This window comes from Trichosurus vulpecula, chromosome 9 (genome assembly GCF_011100635.1).
Source record: "Trichosurus vulpecula isolate mTriVul1 chromosome 9, mTriVul1.pri, whole genome shotgun sequence".
NCBI classification, from domain to species: domain Eukaryota; kingdom Metazoa; phylum Chordata; class Mammalia; order Diprotodontia; family Phalangeridae; genus Trichosurus; species Trichosurus vulpecula.
The window spans coordinates 131,311,541-131,328,495 of NC_050581.1; the positions used below are offsets into that span (position 1 = coordinate 131,311,541).

Sequence of the window (16,955 nt, forward strand, 5' to 3'; positions counted from 1 at the left end):
ATTTCCTCATCTACAAAATGAAGACCTGTAATATCTACCTTTCAGAGTTGTTCAAAGTGTTGCATTAGTAAACATAAAGAGCTTTTCAAACACTATGCAAATGAGCTACATGAATATTAGTTACTATTCTTATTATCAAGTAACGATAATAACAAGGGAAAATAAAAGATTAAATTTCAGATAGACTAGTGCACAAACTGGTGGCAGAAGCCTCAACAAGATGGGTAACAGATTTACTCCACTGAGTAACTAATTTTACTGCATTTCTTTCAGACACCTGGATTTCTTTCCATAGGGATGTGATAAGAATCTTTAATTTTAATAAAACACAAAGTCTTATAAAAGTAACAGCAATATGAATTACCTTTTATCATTGTAATTTCATGCAGGAGAGGCACCCTTGGGCTTTAACAAACTGGATAGTTTTAAATACTGATTTCCTTTTATGTATTTGTATGTTTCTGAGAGAGGAAACAAGAATCCTCTGAATCTGGAAGAGGGTGCTTTTCACAATTAAGTTTTATGCTTATTTGGGGGCAACTACCTATCTGATTGTGGTACCAAACTACTTTCTGAGGTGGAAATAACTTTAGCAGGAGTAATCAGCTACCACTAAATAGTTTAACAGGACAAAGACTGTTTAGTGCCAGAAATGAAAAATTTTACCTACAGAAAAAGCCAATAATAAGAACAAAGTTTTTTTTCTATATAGTGCTGCACATATATCAATGTAAAATTAAGAGAATTCTATGATGCCTTATAGAGATAGAAGCCTTTTCTGGAAAAAAACACACTGGCTTCATTCATCTAACAAATATTTGTTAACTACACAGTAAGTACAATGTGCATTACTGTTTGACAGCATTTGCCTGGGGGCAAAAACATAAGAAGAGACATAAGATATAGCCCCTAACCTCAGGCAGCTTCCAAACTAGTAGGGAGAATGAGGTGAGTATCCAAAACCAATATTACAAATTGGAATGTGACAAGTATCTAATTAGCAGTATGAAGATCCTCAATGCTAGAGAAGCCACTACAGGTTCTTGAGGGAAAAGTCAAGTCATAACAACTTTGTATTCTTCAAAGAGATCTGTAGATTGCAAGCAGTCAAGTGTTTCTTGAAAGAACGGATATAACTGACAATGGTCTGATCTGGTATAGTACATTCTTCTGTGACATTTTATAGTGAACATAAGAATGCCAACTCTAGTGTACAGGATTATGAGTTTCTATCATATAAAAATGTGAACTAGACTTTTTTATTTCTCAAAACAAATGTTTGTTGTGATTTTAGCATTCATTTACATATGCTGCTTTTCTCTCTTCTTTTCCTCCATTAAAGATAATAAGATAAACTCACAGGTAAGTAGAAATGTTTATCCTTAGGCACAAACTCAAAATGCCAACAGGGTAAGAAAAAAAATTGCAAAGCAATTAAAAAACCCTCTTCCCAGAAGCAATGAGATGATGATTGGATGCTTCTTCCAAAAGGTCATTAGGAGCACAATGCATCAATCTGGATTTGTGGCAGGCCTGAACATAGAAACAGCTATGTTAACTTGGATTTCTTTAAATTAAATGATTAAAAAATTATGTTTTACCAAATGAGAAGTAAAAGCAAAATACATTTTAAGAACTACAAAAGAAAAATGGAAAGAAGAGAAAAAACATATTTGTGAAACACAAATGTGAATGACTACAGAAACACTCTTTTCAAATGACAGTTTTATATTTATTCCTTTAAATTGGTAAAATGTACCCTATCATCTAGGCCAGACTCAACTTCATTCCTTATGTGTGTAAGCAGCAACTAAATGTATTGTCTCCAGGCAATTCAACAAACATTTAAATAGTATTCCTCATATGCAAAGTACTCTAATAGGTCCTTCTTATACAAAGATGAAACAAGACATAACTCTTTCCCTCAAGAAACATCAATGAATGGTTGGGAAAGGGTAAGGGATGAAGGGAATGAGACATTAACAACAAAAACACACCTAATAGAAGGCAGAATATGTTCATTGAAAATGATAGGTCCTAACAGACTGCTACAAGTAATATGAGAAAGCAGTGACTCCTTTCAACTGAGAATAATTAGCAAAATCTTCATGAAGGAGGTAGTATATGAGTTGAATCTTGAAGAAGGTGAAGGATTTAAAAGGAAGAAAGGAAGTCTATTCAAGGCTTTGGGGATTGTGTGAGCAAAGGAAAGGGCAGAATTGAAAGGCATATGGTATATATTTGGCTGTAGTGTAGATTATGTTATGAGAGAAAACCAGAAACAAGTTGGAGCCAGAATTGTGGAGACACAAAGATAAGAAGTTATACTCTATTAAATCAGTGATAAAGAGACACTGAAAGTTTCTAAGTAGAAGAACAATGCAACCAGAGTGTTGTATACATTAGGAAGATTAGCAGGACAGAAGTAAATGATATATTGAAGAGGGAAGAGACTGGAGGAAGGACAAACAGTTAGAAGGCTATTACAAGAGAACCCAGGTGAAGGATGATAAAGACCTTAACTAAGGTGATTGAAGTGGGAATCAGAAGGGAAAATTTAAGACATGCTGAGGTGATAAAAAATCTATTGTATTTAACTGAAAGGATCTAGTATGAGAGGGAAAAAGTCAAGTTGAGTGTAAGGTTTTGCACAGAGGTTTTGAGCAAGGGAAGGTAACAGCAGCATCAACAGAAATAGATAAGCTAGGAAAAATGGCAAAGTGTGGAGAAAAGATGATCAGTTTGGTTCCAAATAAATTCAGTTTTAGATGTCAGGAAGACAACCAGGTGAAGACATTATGCATTAAAGAACTAATATGTTGGGCAAAGGTCAAAAGAGATGTAGATTTGACATCACTCTGGCAATAACGGAAGTCACTGAAGGATAAGAAGAATAGAATAAGCATCAATTAAGTGCTTACTATGTAGCAGGGACTATACTAAGTTCTGTGAGTTTACCAAAACTGAGGAGAACATAAGAAACAGATCCTCAGCTGTCACCCATACTTAATGTCTATGAGGAAGATGATGACCCAGTAAACAAGAATGGACTAATTTACAAGTCAAAAGAAGGGAGAGTATCAAGGAGGAGGTAATACAGCAGTATTAAATACTGGAGATCAAGTAGGAAGAGGACTGAAAAAAAGGCATAAGCTTTGGGAATAAAGAGACTACCAGCAATCATGGAGAAAAAAAAAAAACTTCAATAAAATCATAAGGGTAGAATTATGATTAGACTGCAAGGAACTGAGGAATGAGTAGGTGATTAAGTTGGGGCAGCAAGTATAAATTATTCCTTCTAGAAGTGTGATAGTGAAGGAAAAGGAAAAGGATGATAATTTGAAAGAACAGTAAAATCAAAGGAAGGATTTTTAGACATCGAAGACTTGAGTATGTTTATAAACAGTAGGGAAGGAGTCGGCAGAGAAAGGAGGACTGAAGAGATAAGAGAGAAAAGGATGACATATGGAACAGAGAAGAGATGCTTAATCAAAATAACTACCAGGCATTAATACATAATTAATGTGAAATCACAGGGTGGAGAATTAATATTTAAAAGTATAATTTTTAATACTTAGAAATACTATGTATTATACTGAATAGTAATTTAGTGAATAATAAAAATCAAAATTGAGACAAATATGTTATGTCTAAAATCTTATTTGGTAAAACTTTTTAGAACAATCTATAAAAAGCTATTATGAATTGATTCTCCAGTAGTCTTACTGGTAATGCCTACTCAAATAAAATAAAGCTGTCTATTTATAACTACATATCTCTAAGTACATATTTACATCTTCCTTAGACACCAAAGAATAAATCTGCTTCTCAAAATATGTGCAAATAGTTAAAGAGATCACAAAATGATCTAAGCTAGATAACTAAGTTGCATATTTCAAACAATATGGAAGGAATTTCCTTTGGAATATTTAAAGGTTATTGAACTCTCTCAAACAGCTCAATGATCTATGCTATGTCTGCATTTCCTTACTTCAAATTCATCCTCCTTAGAAAATAGTTACTGCAACCTTAGACTCTAAACTCTAAAAACCTCATCCAAAAATTAAACAAAAACATTGGGATAAATTCACTTATGAGGCACATACCATAACCTTCCCTACTGAGTACGTTAAATATATTTCTCAGTAATTATAATAAAAACTACAAAATCTTACCTGGAACAGCATTACCAATTGGTGCATGCCAGTGGAATACTGGATCTATCAACTCTACATTGCGCAGCCTTCTGGTTACACATAGTAAATGAGGACTGTTGTGATTCAACATGACATAAATTTTGACTGAAATATAATATTCAAAATTGTCAATTATATTTCTACATTGATGGTTTTTCCATACTATATTAGCATTATAAAATTTCCCCCATAAAAACAAAGATGTCAAGATTTCTTGTGTTCTTTTACAGTTATTATAATTCTATAATAATTGCCCTTACTTCTAGAAGAAAAAATATCTTTTAGCTTTGGCCTATAGATCTAGAAAAGTTATTTAAGAGTATAAATGTTTTTTTTCTTCTTTTTCCATTAATTTCCTTCAGTGTCTCTAATAAATTTGTCTTTATCATTCAAAAATATTTTTACTTACCTACTATAATGTATATTCATCTTAAAAGAGACTTTTTTTAATTAAAAATTACAACACAGATTAAAATATTCCTGTCTGAACTTTGTTCTGTCTATTGTTCCCTTGGTAAAGATTGTTTATAAATTTAAGGCGATTCCTAATACTGAAGAGTAAATAAAAATACTCATGGCCTAACAAAGACATCTGTGTGACTTAATTTCCTATATTAAATAAGAAATCAATTTGTGATAACTAAATAGTTTTATGCATGAAGGCACTTTGCTTACTTGATCTTCAGAAGGATTATTTCTAATTCACATAATTGGATTCTTCATGAGCTGAAGAGAATTTAGAAATCATCTTGTCGTTTTTAAGGATCACAGCTGATTTTCCTAGTCATAGGATCATAGTATCATTTCCTATTCATGAGATCATAGATCGATATCTAGATGAGCCCTGAGGGATCATACTGTCCCGTAGACCAACTTTCTCATTTTGCAGATGGGGAAACCAAGGTTGACAGAAGCCAAATGACTTGCCTAAGGTTAAACAGGTAACAATGTTCTAGAACAGAGGAGATATAACATATAATGTCTATTATATGTTATATCATATAATATATCATATAATATTAATATATATATATATATATATATATATATGATATGATTATGTGAAGGCTTTGCCAGGGGACCATGGCACAAAGAAAGGCCCTGCTATGATGGTTTAATGTTACGGGCTGAGTTAGAGCCGAGCCCTGCCCTCCTCGGACCTCCACACCCAGGGGCCTGCTGAATTAAACTCAGGGCCCTGAGATATGGGTGGAGCCAGGAGGGGGGGTCTCGCCTTTGTTGCCTCCCTAGCAATTCCAGGTCTTTGCCCGGACCTGCTTCAGCACATGGAACTTCCGGCTCTCTGTCTGGGCTTGCCAGAGCACATGGAACTTCCGGTTCTTTGCCTGGACTGCCTGCCCGCAGGGAGCTTCGGGTTAGCTCGAGAAGAGTAGGGGAGGAGAGCAGGTGGAGTCGGGGCGGTCCTAGTACCCAGGTGTCTTGATTTTTACCTGTCCTTCACCCACATAACCAAAGAATGTACCTACGTCACTAAAGATATAAAAATGCTGCTTGCTGAAATAAAATTCAGAGTCATTCACCACCTTTTGGCTCCCGCCCCATTCATTGTCCGCAAGATCAGGCCCTTTGCTAGGCAAAGGCCTGGGGCTTGGGGGGAACCCCGAGTTGGTTGCGAGGCTGGGGACTCGCAACAATCTGCCACCTAGTATTTCATGACCTCTCATATTCTCTAAAATCTTTCAAAGATCTGTCAGTAGCTCAACAATCACACACACCCTTTCTTTCACAATACATGAAAGGAGTTTGTCAGAATCTAGTGACTTGATGGCACTTTCTATCTCCCAATTTATCTTGGATTTGATTATGTAGGCTCACTCTGTTCCCTCTCCTCAACCATAAGCAAATTTGAACAAATCTTTTTTTCCTCTTCATTCACAGAAGCAATAAAAATACAGGGGAAGATGAAGTATAACCAGAAGTTTTGATCAGCATAAGTGAGAAAATTGCATGGAATATTAGTGCTCCTTCCCCCTCAATCCTATACAGATCCTCTTCTTATTGCTTTATTTATAAAAATAATCAAATGGTAATAGAATATGTGATGGTTGAGCCGAGGGTACCAGAAAGCTCATAGAATATTGCCTTAAAAATTTTCAACTTACATGGAATGGTTCTCTGGGAGGGAAGAGGGGAAAGGATACTAGGAAAAGTTTTGGTTTTGTAATAAAATAAAAATATTTTTAAGATATCAATAAAATTGTATTTTTAAAAAACTGTGAATTATGTTTTTGTTGTAGGAGTCCAGAGAGTTGTACCAATTCTACAAAAGTTGCAAGTGTAACCCTAAGAAACAACAAGATGATTAAATCTTTAGAGTAATATTGTCTACAAGAAGAGTGTCAAGGGCAAATAGAAATGGCTAAGACCCATAACAGAAAACCATAAATTAACATTATGTATAATGTAGTATAATTTAATTTGTTTTGTTAAACATTTCTCAATTACATTTTAACATGATTCCAGCTATGTGAGTTTTGCTACCCTTGAGTTTGACACTTTGATACAAACCTACTTTTGCAATATAATTGTTACTTATTTTCATACAACTTAAGTCCTCACTGTATACAATTTAATATATAGCAAAATACAGTATTTAATAATGTTTCCATTTTATAACTAAATGAAATGGGCTATACGATGATGACCAAGAACAGCTGCAAGATTAACAGACTAAAATTCATATTCTATAATGTCATAAATTGTACATTTAGAAGGAAAATATATTAAATTTCTTCTAGGTTGCAAACGAACACAGAATGGACTGTTACAAGAGCCTTCTTTAAGTCATCTGAGTAACTGAAGTCCTGAACAATGGGAATCTTTATCTTGGAAAAACCCAGAAGTTAAAATGAGGATCATGAATTAGGAAAAAAGACAAATTAGTGGAGTACTGTTATGAGGCTTGTGAAGTCAGAAAGATGAAAAAGGTACTAAAATATTACAACAAAAATAATAGCCCCCTCAAGTAATTAAAATCAACCTGTCATGTCACACAAAATCAAATTTGAAGGACCACAAAAGGGCCAAAAGTTGAATTCAAACATTCACTGTTTCAAAAGAAGCTTATTTTAACAAACAAAAATAGAATAAGTAAATAGATTAACAAGTTTTTTCCCTCTCTGGTTTCCCTAATCTCATTTAAATATTGTGTATCTCAAAGTAAAACTGTATCAATTTGGATTGACTGAATTCAAAATCTGAGATTATGTAGATACCTAATTTTTTAAAATACATCAAGAGCTGCAGTGTATACCTTTGACACTATTGTAATAGAGTGGTACAATATTTTATATACTCTTAAATGGTTAAATTAACTTTGAGGAAGCGTTAATTGCCCAGATGCTCCATATATCATTTCCTCACAAAACCTTCAGTAGGTGCAGCAAGCAAGGTTGAACTTGAACGATATGGTAAAAATGATCCTGGGGACATGAACAGGCATAGCACTGCCTTCTCATTTCTGGGGGCAAAAATGGACTTTAATTAAAGGTATGCATATTACTTTCTCAGAAGCACTGATTATTTATTACTTAATTTATGGGTACCTGGAATGTTTGTTGATCCTACTAATTTCACTGTGTCTGTATCCCCAACGACCTGTCTTAAGTACCGTTCAGGATAGAAATATCCAACTATAAAAGAAATTTGAAAGAAATTAACAGTGCTTTAGGTTATAGTGGAAAAGATAAGTTAAGTTGTCTACAATGAATTATTAGCATTAGTTGCTAAATTGCTAAGAGAATTGTAAACCTATAATCACTGAAACTCATAGGTTTTTTGTAAGAAAACACTGCCAAATGTTCAGACCTTCAACAATAATTTATTAAAGCATATATAATGATATTAAATGGTCTTTCCAATTCAGACCACTCTACATTATTTGTTGTCAAATATTTTATTTTATTTAAATTAAATAAATTCACATGTGTGCCCAGCACAATATCTGTCATGAGATGACACTATATAGATATTCCCAGAAGACAGACTATATTTTACTACTACTGAGACAAAGAAACAAAAAAAAAACAAATTTCAAATATGGATGCTCACACCTTAGCCTTGTTATAATACTACTCTTGCGTTTCACAGAGAACTGAGAACTTGGAGCTAAGAGAGGTCTTAGACATCATTTATTCCAACTGCTCATTTTGCTGATAAGAAAATCAGCCCTGAGAGTTAAGTGACTTGTATATGTTCACACAAGTTACAACAAGTACAACAAGGATTCAAAACCAAATGCCCTAATTTGAAATACAGTGCCTTTTCTACTACATCAGACTGGCTAATTATCCTGTAATGACTTAGATGGAAACTTAGGTTCCTTAGGGATTTAAATAATTAAACTCCCTTTAAATTATTCTCCCTTTCCCTATATAGAAATGCCTTATGAAAATAATTTTATAGGTAAGTATGACAGCAAGAATCCAGTGCATCTGTAACTTAGAGAATATTTAAATCAGTAGTCTCAACTAAACTTCTGTGGTGTCCAACTTTGTCACAAACTATTTCAAAAGTTGTTGGTAATTTCTCAAGAAGGAATAATAATAATAATAATGATAATAATAATATAGCTAGTATTTAGATAGTGCTTCAAGATCTGCAAAGCACTTTATATGTATCTTACTTTATTCTCACAACAGCTCTGTGAGAAAATTCCTATTATTACTTCCATTTTACAGATGAGGAAACTGAGGATAAGGGAGGTTAAATGACATGCCCAGGGTCAGACAGTGAATAAATGTCTAAGGCTGGACTTGGATTCAGGTCTTTTCTCACTCCAAGACCAGCATTCTATGAACTGTGCCACCTAGCTGCCCCCTCAAGTTTCCAAAATAAAGTGAAGATTTTAAAATAAAGGTATATCAAATATCAAAAATGTACGTTATTACAACTTGAAAAAAATTGGAGTGTTAAAAAAAAATCCATTAAGAGGCAACTAGGTGGCACAGTAAATAGAGCATGGGTCCTACAGTCAGGAGGACCTGAGTTCAAAGTTGACCTCAGACACTTGACACTTAAGAGCTGTAAGCTTGGGCAATTCACTTAAGCCCAATTGCTTTGCCTTCTCCCACTCCAAAGAAAAAAATCCATCAACAAGTATTTATTAAGTGTCTACTGTGTGCAATATACTGTAGTAGGCACTGGGAATTGCAAAGACAAAGAAATATGTACTTTTTAATGTCTATGAAAAGGAATCATTTCTCTAATCCCAGACACCTGAGAGTTTCAGAGACTCTTCTTCATTCCCAATCCTCCCAACAAGTGCTACATCAGTTGAAGCTGCATAAATCTCCTAGGCTGATGCCAAATATTTGGCAGAGAACCAGGTTTACCAACAGGTTAGGGATTAGGGAAGGAGAAGAGAGCAAGACAAGTAAATTTAGCATAATTTCATGAATTTTGTATCTGCTACAATCTTCACAACTGGTTGTTTTGTAAATGTGTGCCCTTGGATAACAGGGATGAGTATGGATAAATCATGGATGTGCATGGATAAATCAAAATGACTACTCAGCCCTTCTCACCCAGGTGAACTTTGTAGCCCCTGACCTTATCATCCCCCACTCAGATCATTTATGGGAGCTCTGCCTGAAAGAAACCACTGCCAGAGAAGCCTACCAGATTTCTAATTGTTCAGTTGTCTTACATCCTGTCCATCTCTTCAGGACCCCATTTGGGTTGTTTGTCTGGTTGTTTTTTTTTGGCAAAGATACTACAGTGGTTTGCCATTTCTTTCACTAGATCATTTTACAGATGAGGAAACTGAAGCAAACAGGGTTAAGTTACTTGCCCAGGGTCACACAGCTAGTAAGTGTCTGAGGCCTAAGCCATTTCTTGACTACTCCCTAATTATTCTAGTTCTTAGCCAAAATAAACCAATGAACACAACATGTCCAAAATTTAAAATCATCATTTTCTCCAAAACATTATGAGTTTCAACATCTTCCCTGTCTCCAAGTTTCATAATCCTTCCCTCACACTCAACATTCATTCAGTAGCAAACATATCAATTCTACCTCCAAAACATTTCTGCTATCAGTCCCCTTCTCTTCACTTCTACTGCCATGATCGTGGTTCAGGAATAGTGTAAACAGCATTAGCTCTAGAGTCAGAGGGCCTCAGTTCAAATCCCTCTTCTTATGCTTAATTTATGTGAAACCTTGAACAAGTTTCAACTTTAGGGATTTCAACTTTAAAATGAGAAGGCTGTACCTGATTCTTCTGAAGAATCCTACAGCCCTAGATCTATGAACCTTATCACACACATTGGACTATAATGATGCCCCACTTGGTATCCCTTGGTTCAGGGGTCTCCTCTCCCCAATCTAACCTCCATATAACTGCCAAAATCATCTTCCTAAGGCAAAGTGTTGACTATGTCACTCTCTTGCTTCAAATCCTTTAATGATCACTTAGCTCCTTTATATTAAATACAAATTCCTCATATTGCCATTCAAGGTCCTCCACAACTAGAGTCCAATTTCCCTTTGAAGCCTTGCTCATTTCACATTACTCTCATGCTATGTCACAATCAAACTGGAGACATGACAGCTCTCACCACCCTGCATTTGAAAAGCCTAATCCTAAATGTGGGGATTTCTCCTATTTAGACATCTTATCTTTTTCCTTCAGGGCTCAGTTCTAGTACTACCTTCCTCCATCATTACTCTTCCCTGCTGTAGCATTCCCTTCTTCCTCACATATTCCTACCACAATTTGTCTTCTCTTTTCTTTCAGTGTTTCATTTCCCAATGGTGGCAATATCCCTTTTCTCCCCTCACACACACAGAACGAAAGTTCCCATAAGGAAAGAGATTGGTGCTTCTGTCTCTGTAACCCCATTACTTGGCACAGGACTTTGTACAGTGTGGGTGCTTGTCAAATGTTGATTCAGTTGAACAAATCTATCTCACTATTAGAAAAATAACTGAAATTAAACACCTTAAAAATCCAAGGTCACCTTGATAGACAAAAAGGCTACATTAAATGACACCCTTCAAGCATAAAGATTCAACAATATTCCTTCTCAAAATTTTTTCTGCAACATCCTAACACCCAGAGATCAATTTAACTACAAATTCAACATATAATGAAACATACCTCCCTCCTCTTGGCAAAGAGGGTGATTTTGCTTAACTGTTTTTTGTTACAAGGGAAGGTTCAATTATGAACATAGGGAGAGGGGAGATCCATAAATGAGGGTGATATAAAAACAAAAGGAAGCAAAAAAAATTCACTTAAAAATAACAGCAACAACAGTGAATTTAATAAACATTTATCAAGCCCATACTACTAACATGTAGTACAAATTCCAACCTTAGTCTTCTCCCCACCCTGTCTAATAGCAATCATCTCCTCATTCATAATCACTTTCACTGTCAAATTTACACATTATTCCTTCTCCAGAGTCCAATTCTTTGCAAAGATGTCTCTCAGGCCTACAACAGTCTACTAGCTTTCCTCCAAAAATAAATTACATCCCACCATATCTTCCCAGCCCAACCAAAATCTACACTCATTAGTTACTCTCCTGTATTAACTGAGGTTTACTAATCATCCCTATACATTCAATTTGATCCAAATGGCTCTTTTTTTCATGATACATGTCATATGGTAAATTGAGGGCTAGGCCTAGAATCATGAGGGCTTGTGTTCAAATACTACTCCCTTGACACTATACATGTGACACTATCTTGGAAAGTTACTTATCCACTCTAAGCCTCAGTTTCCCAAATGGAGAAAATAAGATCTGTAGCAACTACCCCACAGGACTGTGAAGGTTAAATGAGATAATGTATTTAGAATACTTTGTAAAGCTTAAAGTATAACACGTCAGCAACATTTTTATTGCCCTTTTATTAGGTTCAGTTTCCTCAACTGGGAAAAGAATGTCTGTAATAGTGTGACTTTGCTAGATTTTGAGTCTGTAAGACCTAAGTTCAAGTCCTCTCTTACATACTATCTGTGTTACCTCAGATAATGTGCTTAACTTCTCTACCTGTTTCCTCATCTGTAAAATGAGAATCATAACAGCACTTGCCTCACAGGTCCTTGTGAGGATCAAGTAAGATAATACACGTAAAGATTTTGCAATGCTAAAAGTGCTACATGAATGCTAACTATTACTATTATTGTCAGGATAAACTGTAATAATTTGTTAAACGCATTATAAATCTTAAATGGCTACAGGAGTGTCTGCTGCCATTTGTATTATACTGAAGTCTGTGTTGCCTATTTATTGCTTTTTGCATCTTATGCATAGTTTCATTTATCTAACTCCTCCACAGAGAGGATAAGGGCAGAGGCCAAATCTAACAAAAACTACTGCCCAGCATTGAGGCCACCGGCAAAAACACTTCAATAATTGCTTTTTCCTAAGAAATTCACTTAACAAGACCTGAAAGACCATGAGGACTATGACCCTATTTTAACTTTTTATTTCACCTAACACCCTAGGACCTTCAGCAGACAGGAGGACCATAATAAATGGATATACAAATGCACTATACTAAGTGCTAAGGAAAACACAAAGATCGTTAAATAGTGTGAAAAGATATAACCAACTAATTTGCTGCGATACAGTATACTCCAATCAAGTACAGAGAATCTGTATTTAGGACACAGTGCTGAGAACAGGCAAATTCAAGAGATAATCAGAAGCAACAAGCCTTAGCAGCTGATTGGATGTGAAAGTGTGGAAAGCAAAAGCAACAAAGAGGTTTTGAATATGGGTGAATGATTTAATGGTGGTGCCATTTACAGCATGCGGAAGTCAAAAGGAGTCCATTCATGTATAAGTTGACATGGTGATGAAGAAATAATGTAACTAACTACTCTGCATCTCTATGTGGTTGAGCAAGATCAATGGTTCTGGTACTGACAGTAGAAGACCCACCACTGTATTTCTGTTATCCTCTAATTCATGACAAATATGGGAGCACCCGTTATATTCATGTATTTTTCCTACCTAACCACCCTGACTCTACACTTTCACAAGATGACTAATTTTCTCACCCTCCCCAGTGTTTCTACATTCCAAATAAATTCCTTGCAATTATTTTTAGTAATGCACTTATATAGTGTCTTTTTTTCATAAAAATCTGCCTAAATATAGAACAAGACAACAAAGGATAATATAGCTGGAAACTTCTCAGTGAAGAGATATCTTTTGAGTTGAAGGGCAAAGTATTCATTTAAACATAAACCACTTCCTATGATTGGCTAATCAACTTTCAACCATTTATTGAAATAGTTAATATGTATTTCTAACTTATCTATTTTCCATCCTAGGGAAAAAAAAAAAAACGGAAGGACAGTTCCAAATTAATATGAAGACATAGGCTTAAGAGTTTAGAATGACAGTCAAGGCCACGAAAACAAACATTTTAAAAAATCAACAAAATTCCTGCTGTGTATACCTCAAACCTATAGATGGAGCTCTAGTATCATTAATATTTTTATGGCAGCAAGGAGACAAATAATGTTCAAATATAAAATTTTATTAAACCAAAATGTCTATATAGGCAGGTATGGGCAAAGTTTAAAAATCTAACTAAAGGACTGAATTGTAACTATATCAACAGCCAAAAAAAAAAAAAAAAAGAAAGTCAAACCTAAAAATTTTGAATCTTTATTTCGTCCACCTTTATGGCCCAAATTTATATTCAGAAACAAATTCAACATTTATTAAAGTTTTACTATGTTCTATCTAGGCACTAAGAATACAATGATAAAAACAAAAGTCTCTGCCCTCAAGGAGTTTATATTCTATTGGGGTACACAAAATATAAACACATAAGTAAATTGTGGGAGGGGCTATTAATACAATTAGAAGGGCAGGAGATGCCCAAGTTGAGCTTTGAGAACAAGGATTTTGGGAGATGGGGATGTGGAAAGAGGATATGGTTTGAATAGGCTTGTGCAAATATGCCAAAACAGTAGAGGGACTATCAAGCTTGGGAAACAGTTAGTAGTAGAGCTTGGCTGAAATGTATTGTTTGAAGGGCAATGTGTAAAATAAGACTGGAAAGGGACAGAACAAGACCATGGAGAACCTTACAAGTCAAGGTAAGGAGTTTGTATTTTATCCAATAAGCAATAGAAAGCGATCTTCTTAACGGGCTACTGCCAATGACCACCTTTTGAAGATTATTTGAAAATCAAGTAGAAAATGGCTTGGAGAGGAGAGACCAAAAGCAGAGAAATCAATTAAGAGGATATTATTATAGTGCAGTAAAGAGGTGATGAGAGCCTGTACTGGGGTAGTAGTCATGTAAACGGAAAAGAAGGGACAGGACAGATGTAAGAAATGTTGCAGAGAGATGTTGACAACGCTTCAGATATGGGTGATAAGGAGAAGGACACAAAAATGACTCCAAGATTATAAAACAGGGAAGTTCGGAAGATTGGCAGGTTTTGAGGGCAGAAGAAATAATGAGTTGCAATCTGTACGTATTGAGTTTGAGATACCTATCCTATATCTATCTAGTCAGAGATAAACATGAGGCAGCTGATGAGCACTCAGGAGAATGATTAGAGCTAGATATACAGATGTGAGAATCAACTGGAGAGATGGTACTTGAACCCACAGGCCCTGAAATAGAAGTGAAATCCAGCTGCACTACTGTCTGAATAATGAAGTGATTCAAAAGAACACAACAATAAGATAACTGGACTGTTACACACATGGAACAGATTAAAATGTAGAGCTCTGCTTTGGAGCAGTTTATAAAGCATCATGGAGTCACAGATTTAGAGCCGAAAGGGAACTTGGAGGTCAAATTCAAACCATTCATTTTACAAATGATGAAACTGAGGCACAGATAGGTCAGAGTGCCTTGACTAGGCATTACACTAGAAAGGATCTAATGGAAAATTCAGTAAAGTTTGCCTGACTCCAAGTTCAGCACTCTATCCACTTTGCCTCCTAGCTTCACTTAAGTATTTGTACCATAATGTTTAACATACACTTACAGCATGTATAAGAAAATCGTATTCTCATAAACTCTTAGATGTAGAGCTGAAAGAGACCTTAACAGCCAATCCAATCCAACTCCCTCATTTAACAAGGGAGGATCTCTGAGAGCTTAAGTAACTTTCAAAAGAAACTAAAAGAGCACCTTTATTTCCTCCCTCTAAAAACTGGCCATTGTCATTGGTAATAGTTATTCTCTTAAAGTTAAGCGAACTACTAGAATTTACAAAAAATAATTAATTCACATATACACAGTGCTTTAAGGTTTTCAAAGGGCAGACATTTGTCAATTTATTATACACAGGATCACAACTTTAAGCTGGAAGGAACTTGAGAGGCCATCTAGGTCAATCAATACAATTGAGAAAACAAGCCTGAGGAGTCAGACAGATAGATAGGGGGTGGAGAGGGTTCCGAACTCCAAAGCTCTGACACTTCAGACCCGGCGCACATTCCACTGCACCCCTCTACCTCTCAAGAAAATCCGAAAATTAACAACTCGGACCACGCAGGTCCGATCCACCACGGCCCCGGGGCGTTTCCCTTTGGGTCCCAGACCGTTCCAAATTCCTCTCACTTTCTTTGCTAGATTTATCCCTGCCTGGTCTGCCCGCTCCTCCTCCCCCCTCCCCCCAACTCCCTCCTCTTCCTACTCGGCCTCTCTCCTCCCCGGGGCTATTCTCTCACTGAGCCAAACACGAGGAGCCTTACTTGAAGGGGACGTCTGGAGGTGCAAGAACAAGAGGAGGAGGGAAAGGGGTGGAAGGTACTGGGAGAGGCGGCAACGACGAAGGCGGCTTTCCCGGGCCCTCCTCAACAGGACCCGGGCTGCGCCCTCCATCCCAACGGCGCCTCCTACTGGCACTGGGCCCAGAACGTCGTTACCATGGAGCTCGAAATGAACTCTGCTCGTCTGCGGCTGCGCCACTGGAATGTACAGAGCGCAGGGGCGGGGCGAGAGAGGGAGGGAGGGGGACCAGCCCAGCGGTGGGACCAGTGATAGAAGGGGAGGGGAGGGGAGGGACCAGTCCAGCGGTGGGACCAGTGATATGAGGGGAGTGGCGGGACCGGTAGTGGGAGGGGAGGGAAGGGGGCGGGGTCTCTCTGAAGGTGAGAACTGGCTGCTGAGCTGAGGCTTCTCAGGAAAGGACTTGTGGGATTGGAAGGGAGATGTAAAAGGAGGGACCGGACCAGGGACCTCTGAGGTTTCTCCCAGCTGTGATTCTGGAAGCTGGGTGCCTTTGAGTCCCTTCATTGCTCAGTCACCTCCCAATCAAGGGTTTCTCTTAGAGACTGAGGGCAGGGGGTGCGTCCAGGGGACAGCTTCCCTCAACCGTCTTCACTATCCTATCCAAGGCACATGTGTTCACAAGGTCAAATTAAGACTAAAATGTTTTAATTTTTAATAAGCACTATCAAAGGAGAGATGCTACATAAACAAAAGTTCTTGGGGGGAAGGGGGTTCTTAATAATTCTTAAAGTTAAGCAAACTACTAGAATTTATAAAAAATAATTTAAAAGCATCCAGAGACTAAAAAGTTTGAGAACCGTTGTTCTAGGCAACGCTCAAAGATTAAAAATTGCGGAGAATTTGATGACCTGCACTGGTAGAACGAATTTCTTCATTAGGGGATTTCTCTACATCAATGAAGTCACAAGTTGAGCCTGCATCCCAAAAACTTTTTTCAACGAACCACACCCACAAAAGAAAAAAAAATAGTGCCTTGCCTCAAGTAGTCGAAATTCTCCTAGAGGAGAATAAA

General features: G+C 36.7%; 1 protein-coding gene across 1 annotated transcript in view; it reads right to left on the reverse strand.

The window, feature by feature from the left end:
• LOC118831493 (zona pellucida binding protein) overlaps positions 1-16,033 on the reverse strand; it is a 118,736-nt gene extending 102,703 nt beyond the window's left edge. The window contains exons 1-3 of the mRNA XM_036738863.1: positions 15,904-16,033; positions 7,763-7,849; positions 4,176-4,301 (exon numbers count right to left, since the gene is read on the reverse strand). Of these exons, the coding sequence (XP_036594758.1) occupies positions 4,176-4,301; positions 7,763-7,849; positions 15,904-16,033 (343 nt within the window). The remainder of the gene's footprint in view (positions 1-4,175; positions 4,302-7,762; positions 7,850-15,903) is intronic.
• Positions 16,034-16,955: the final 922 nt, after the last annotated feature.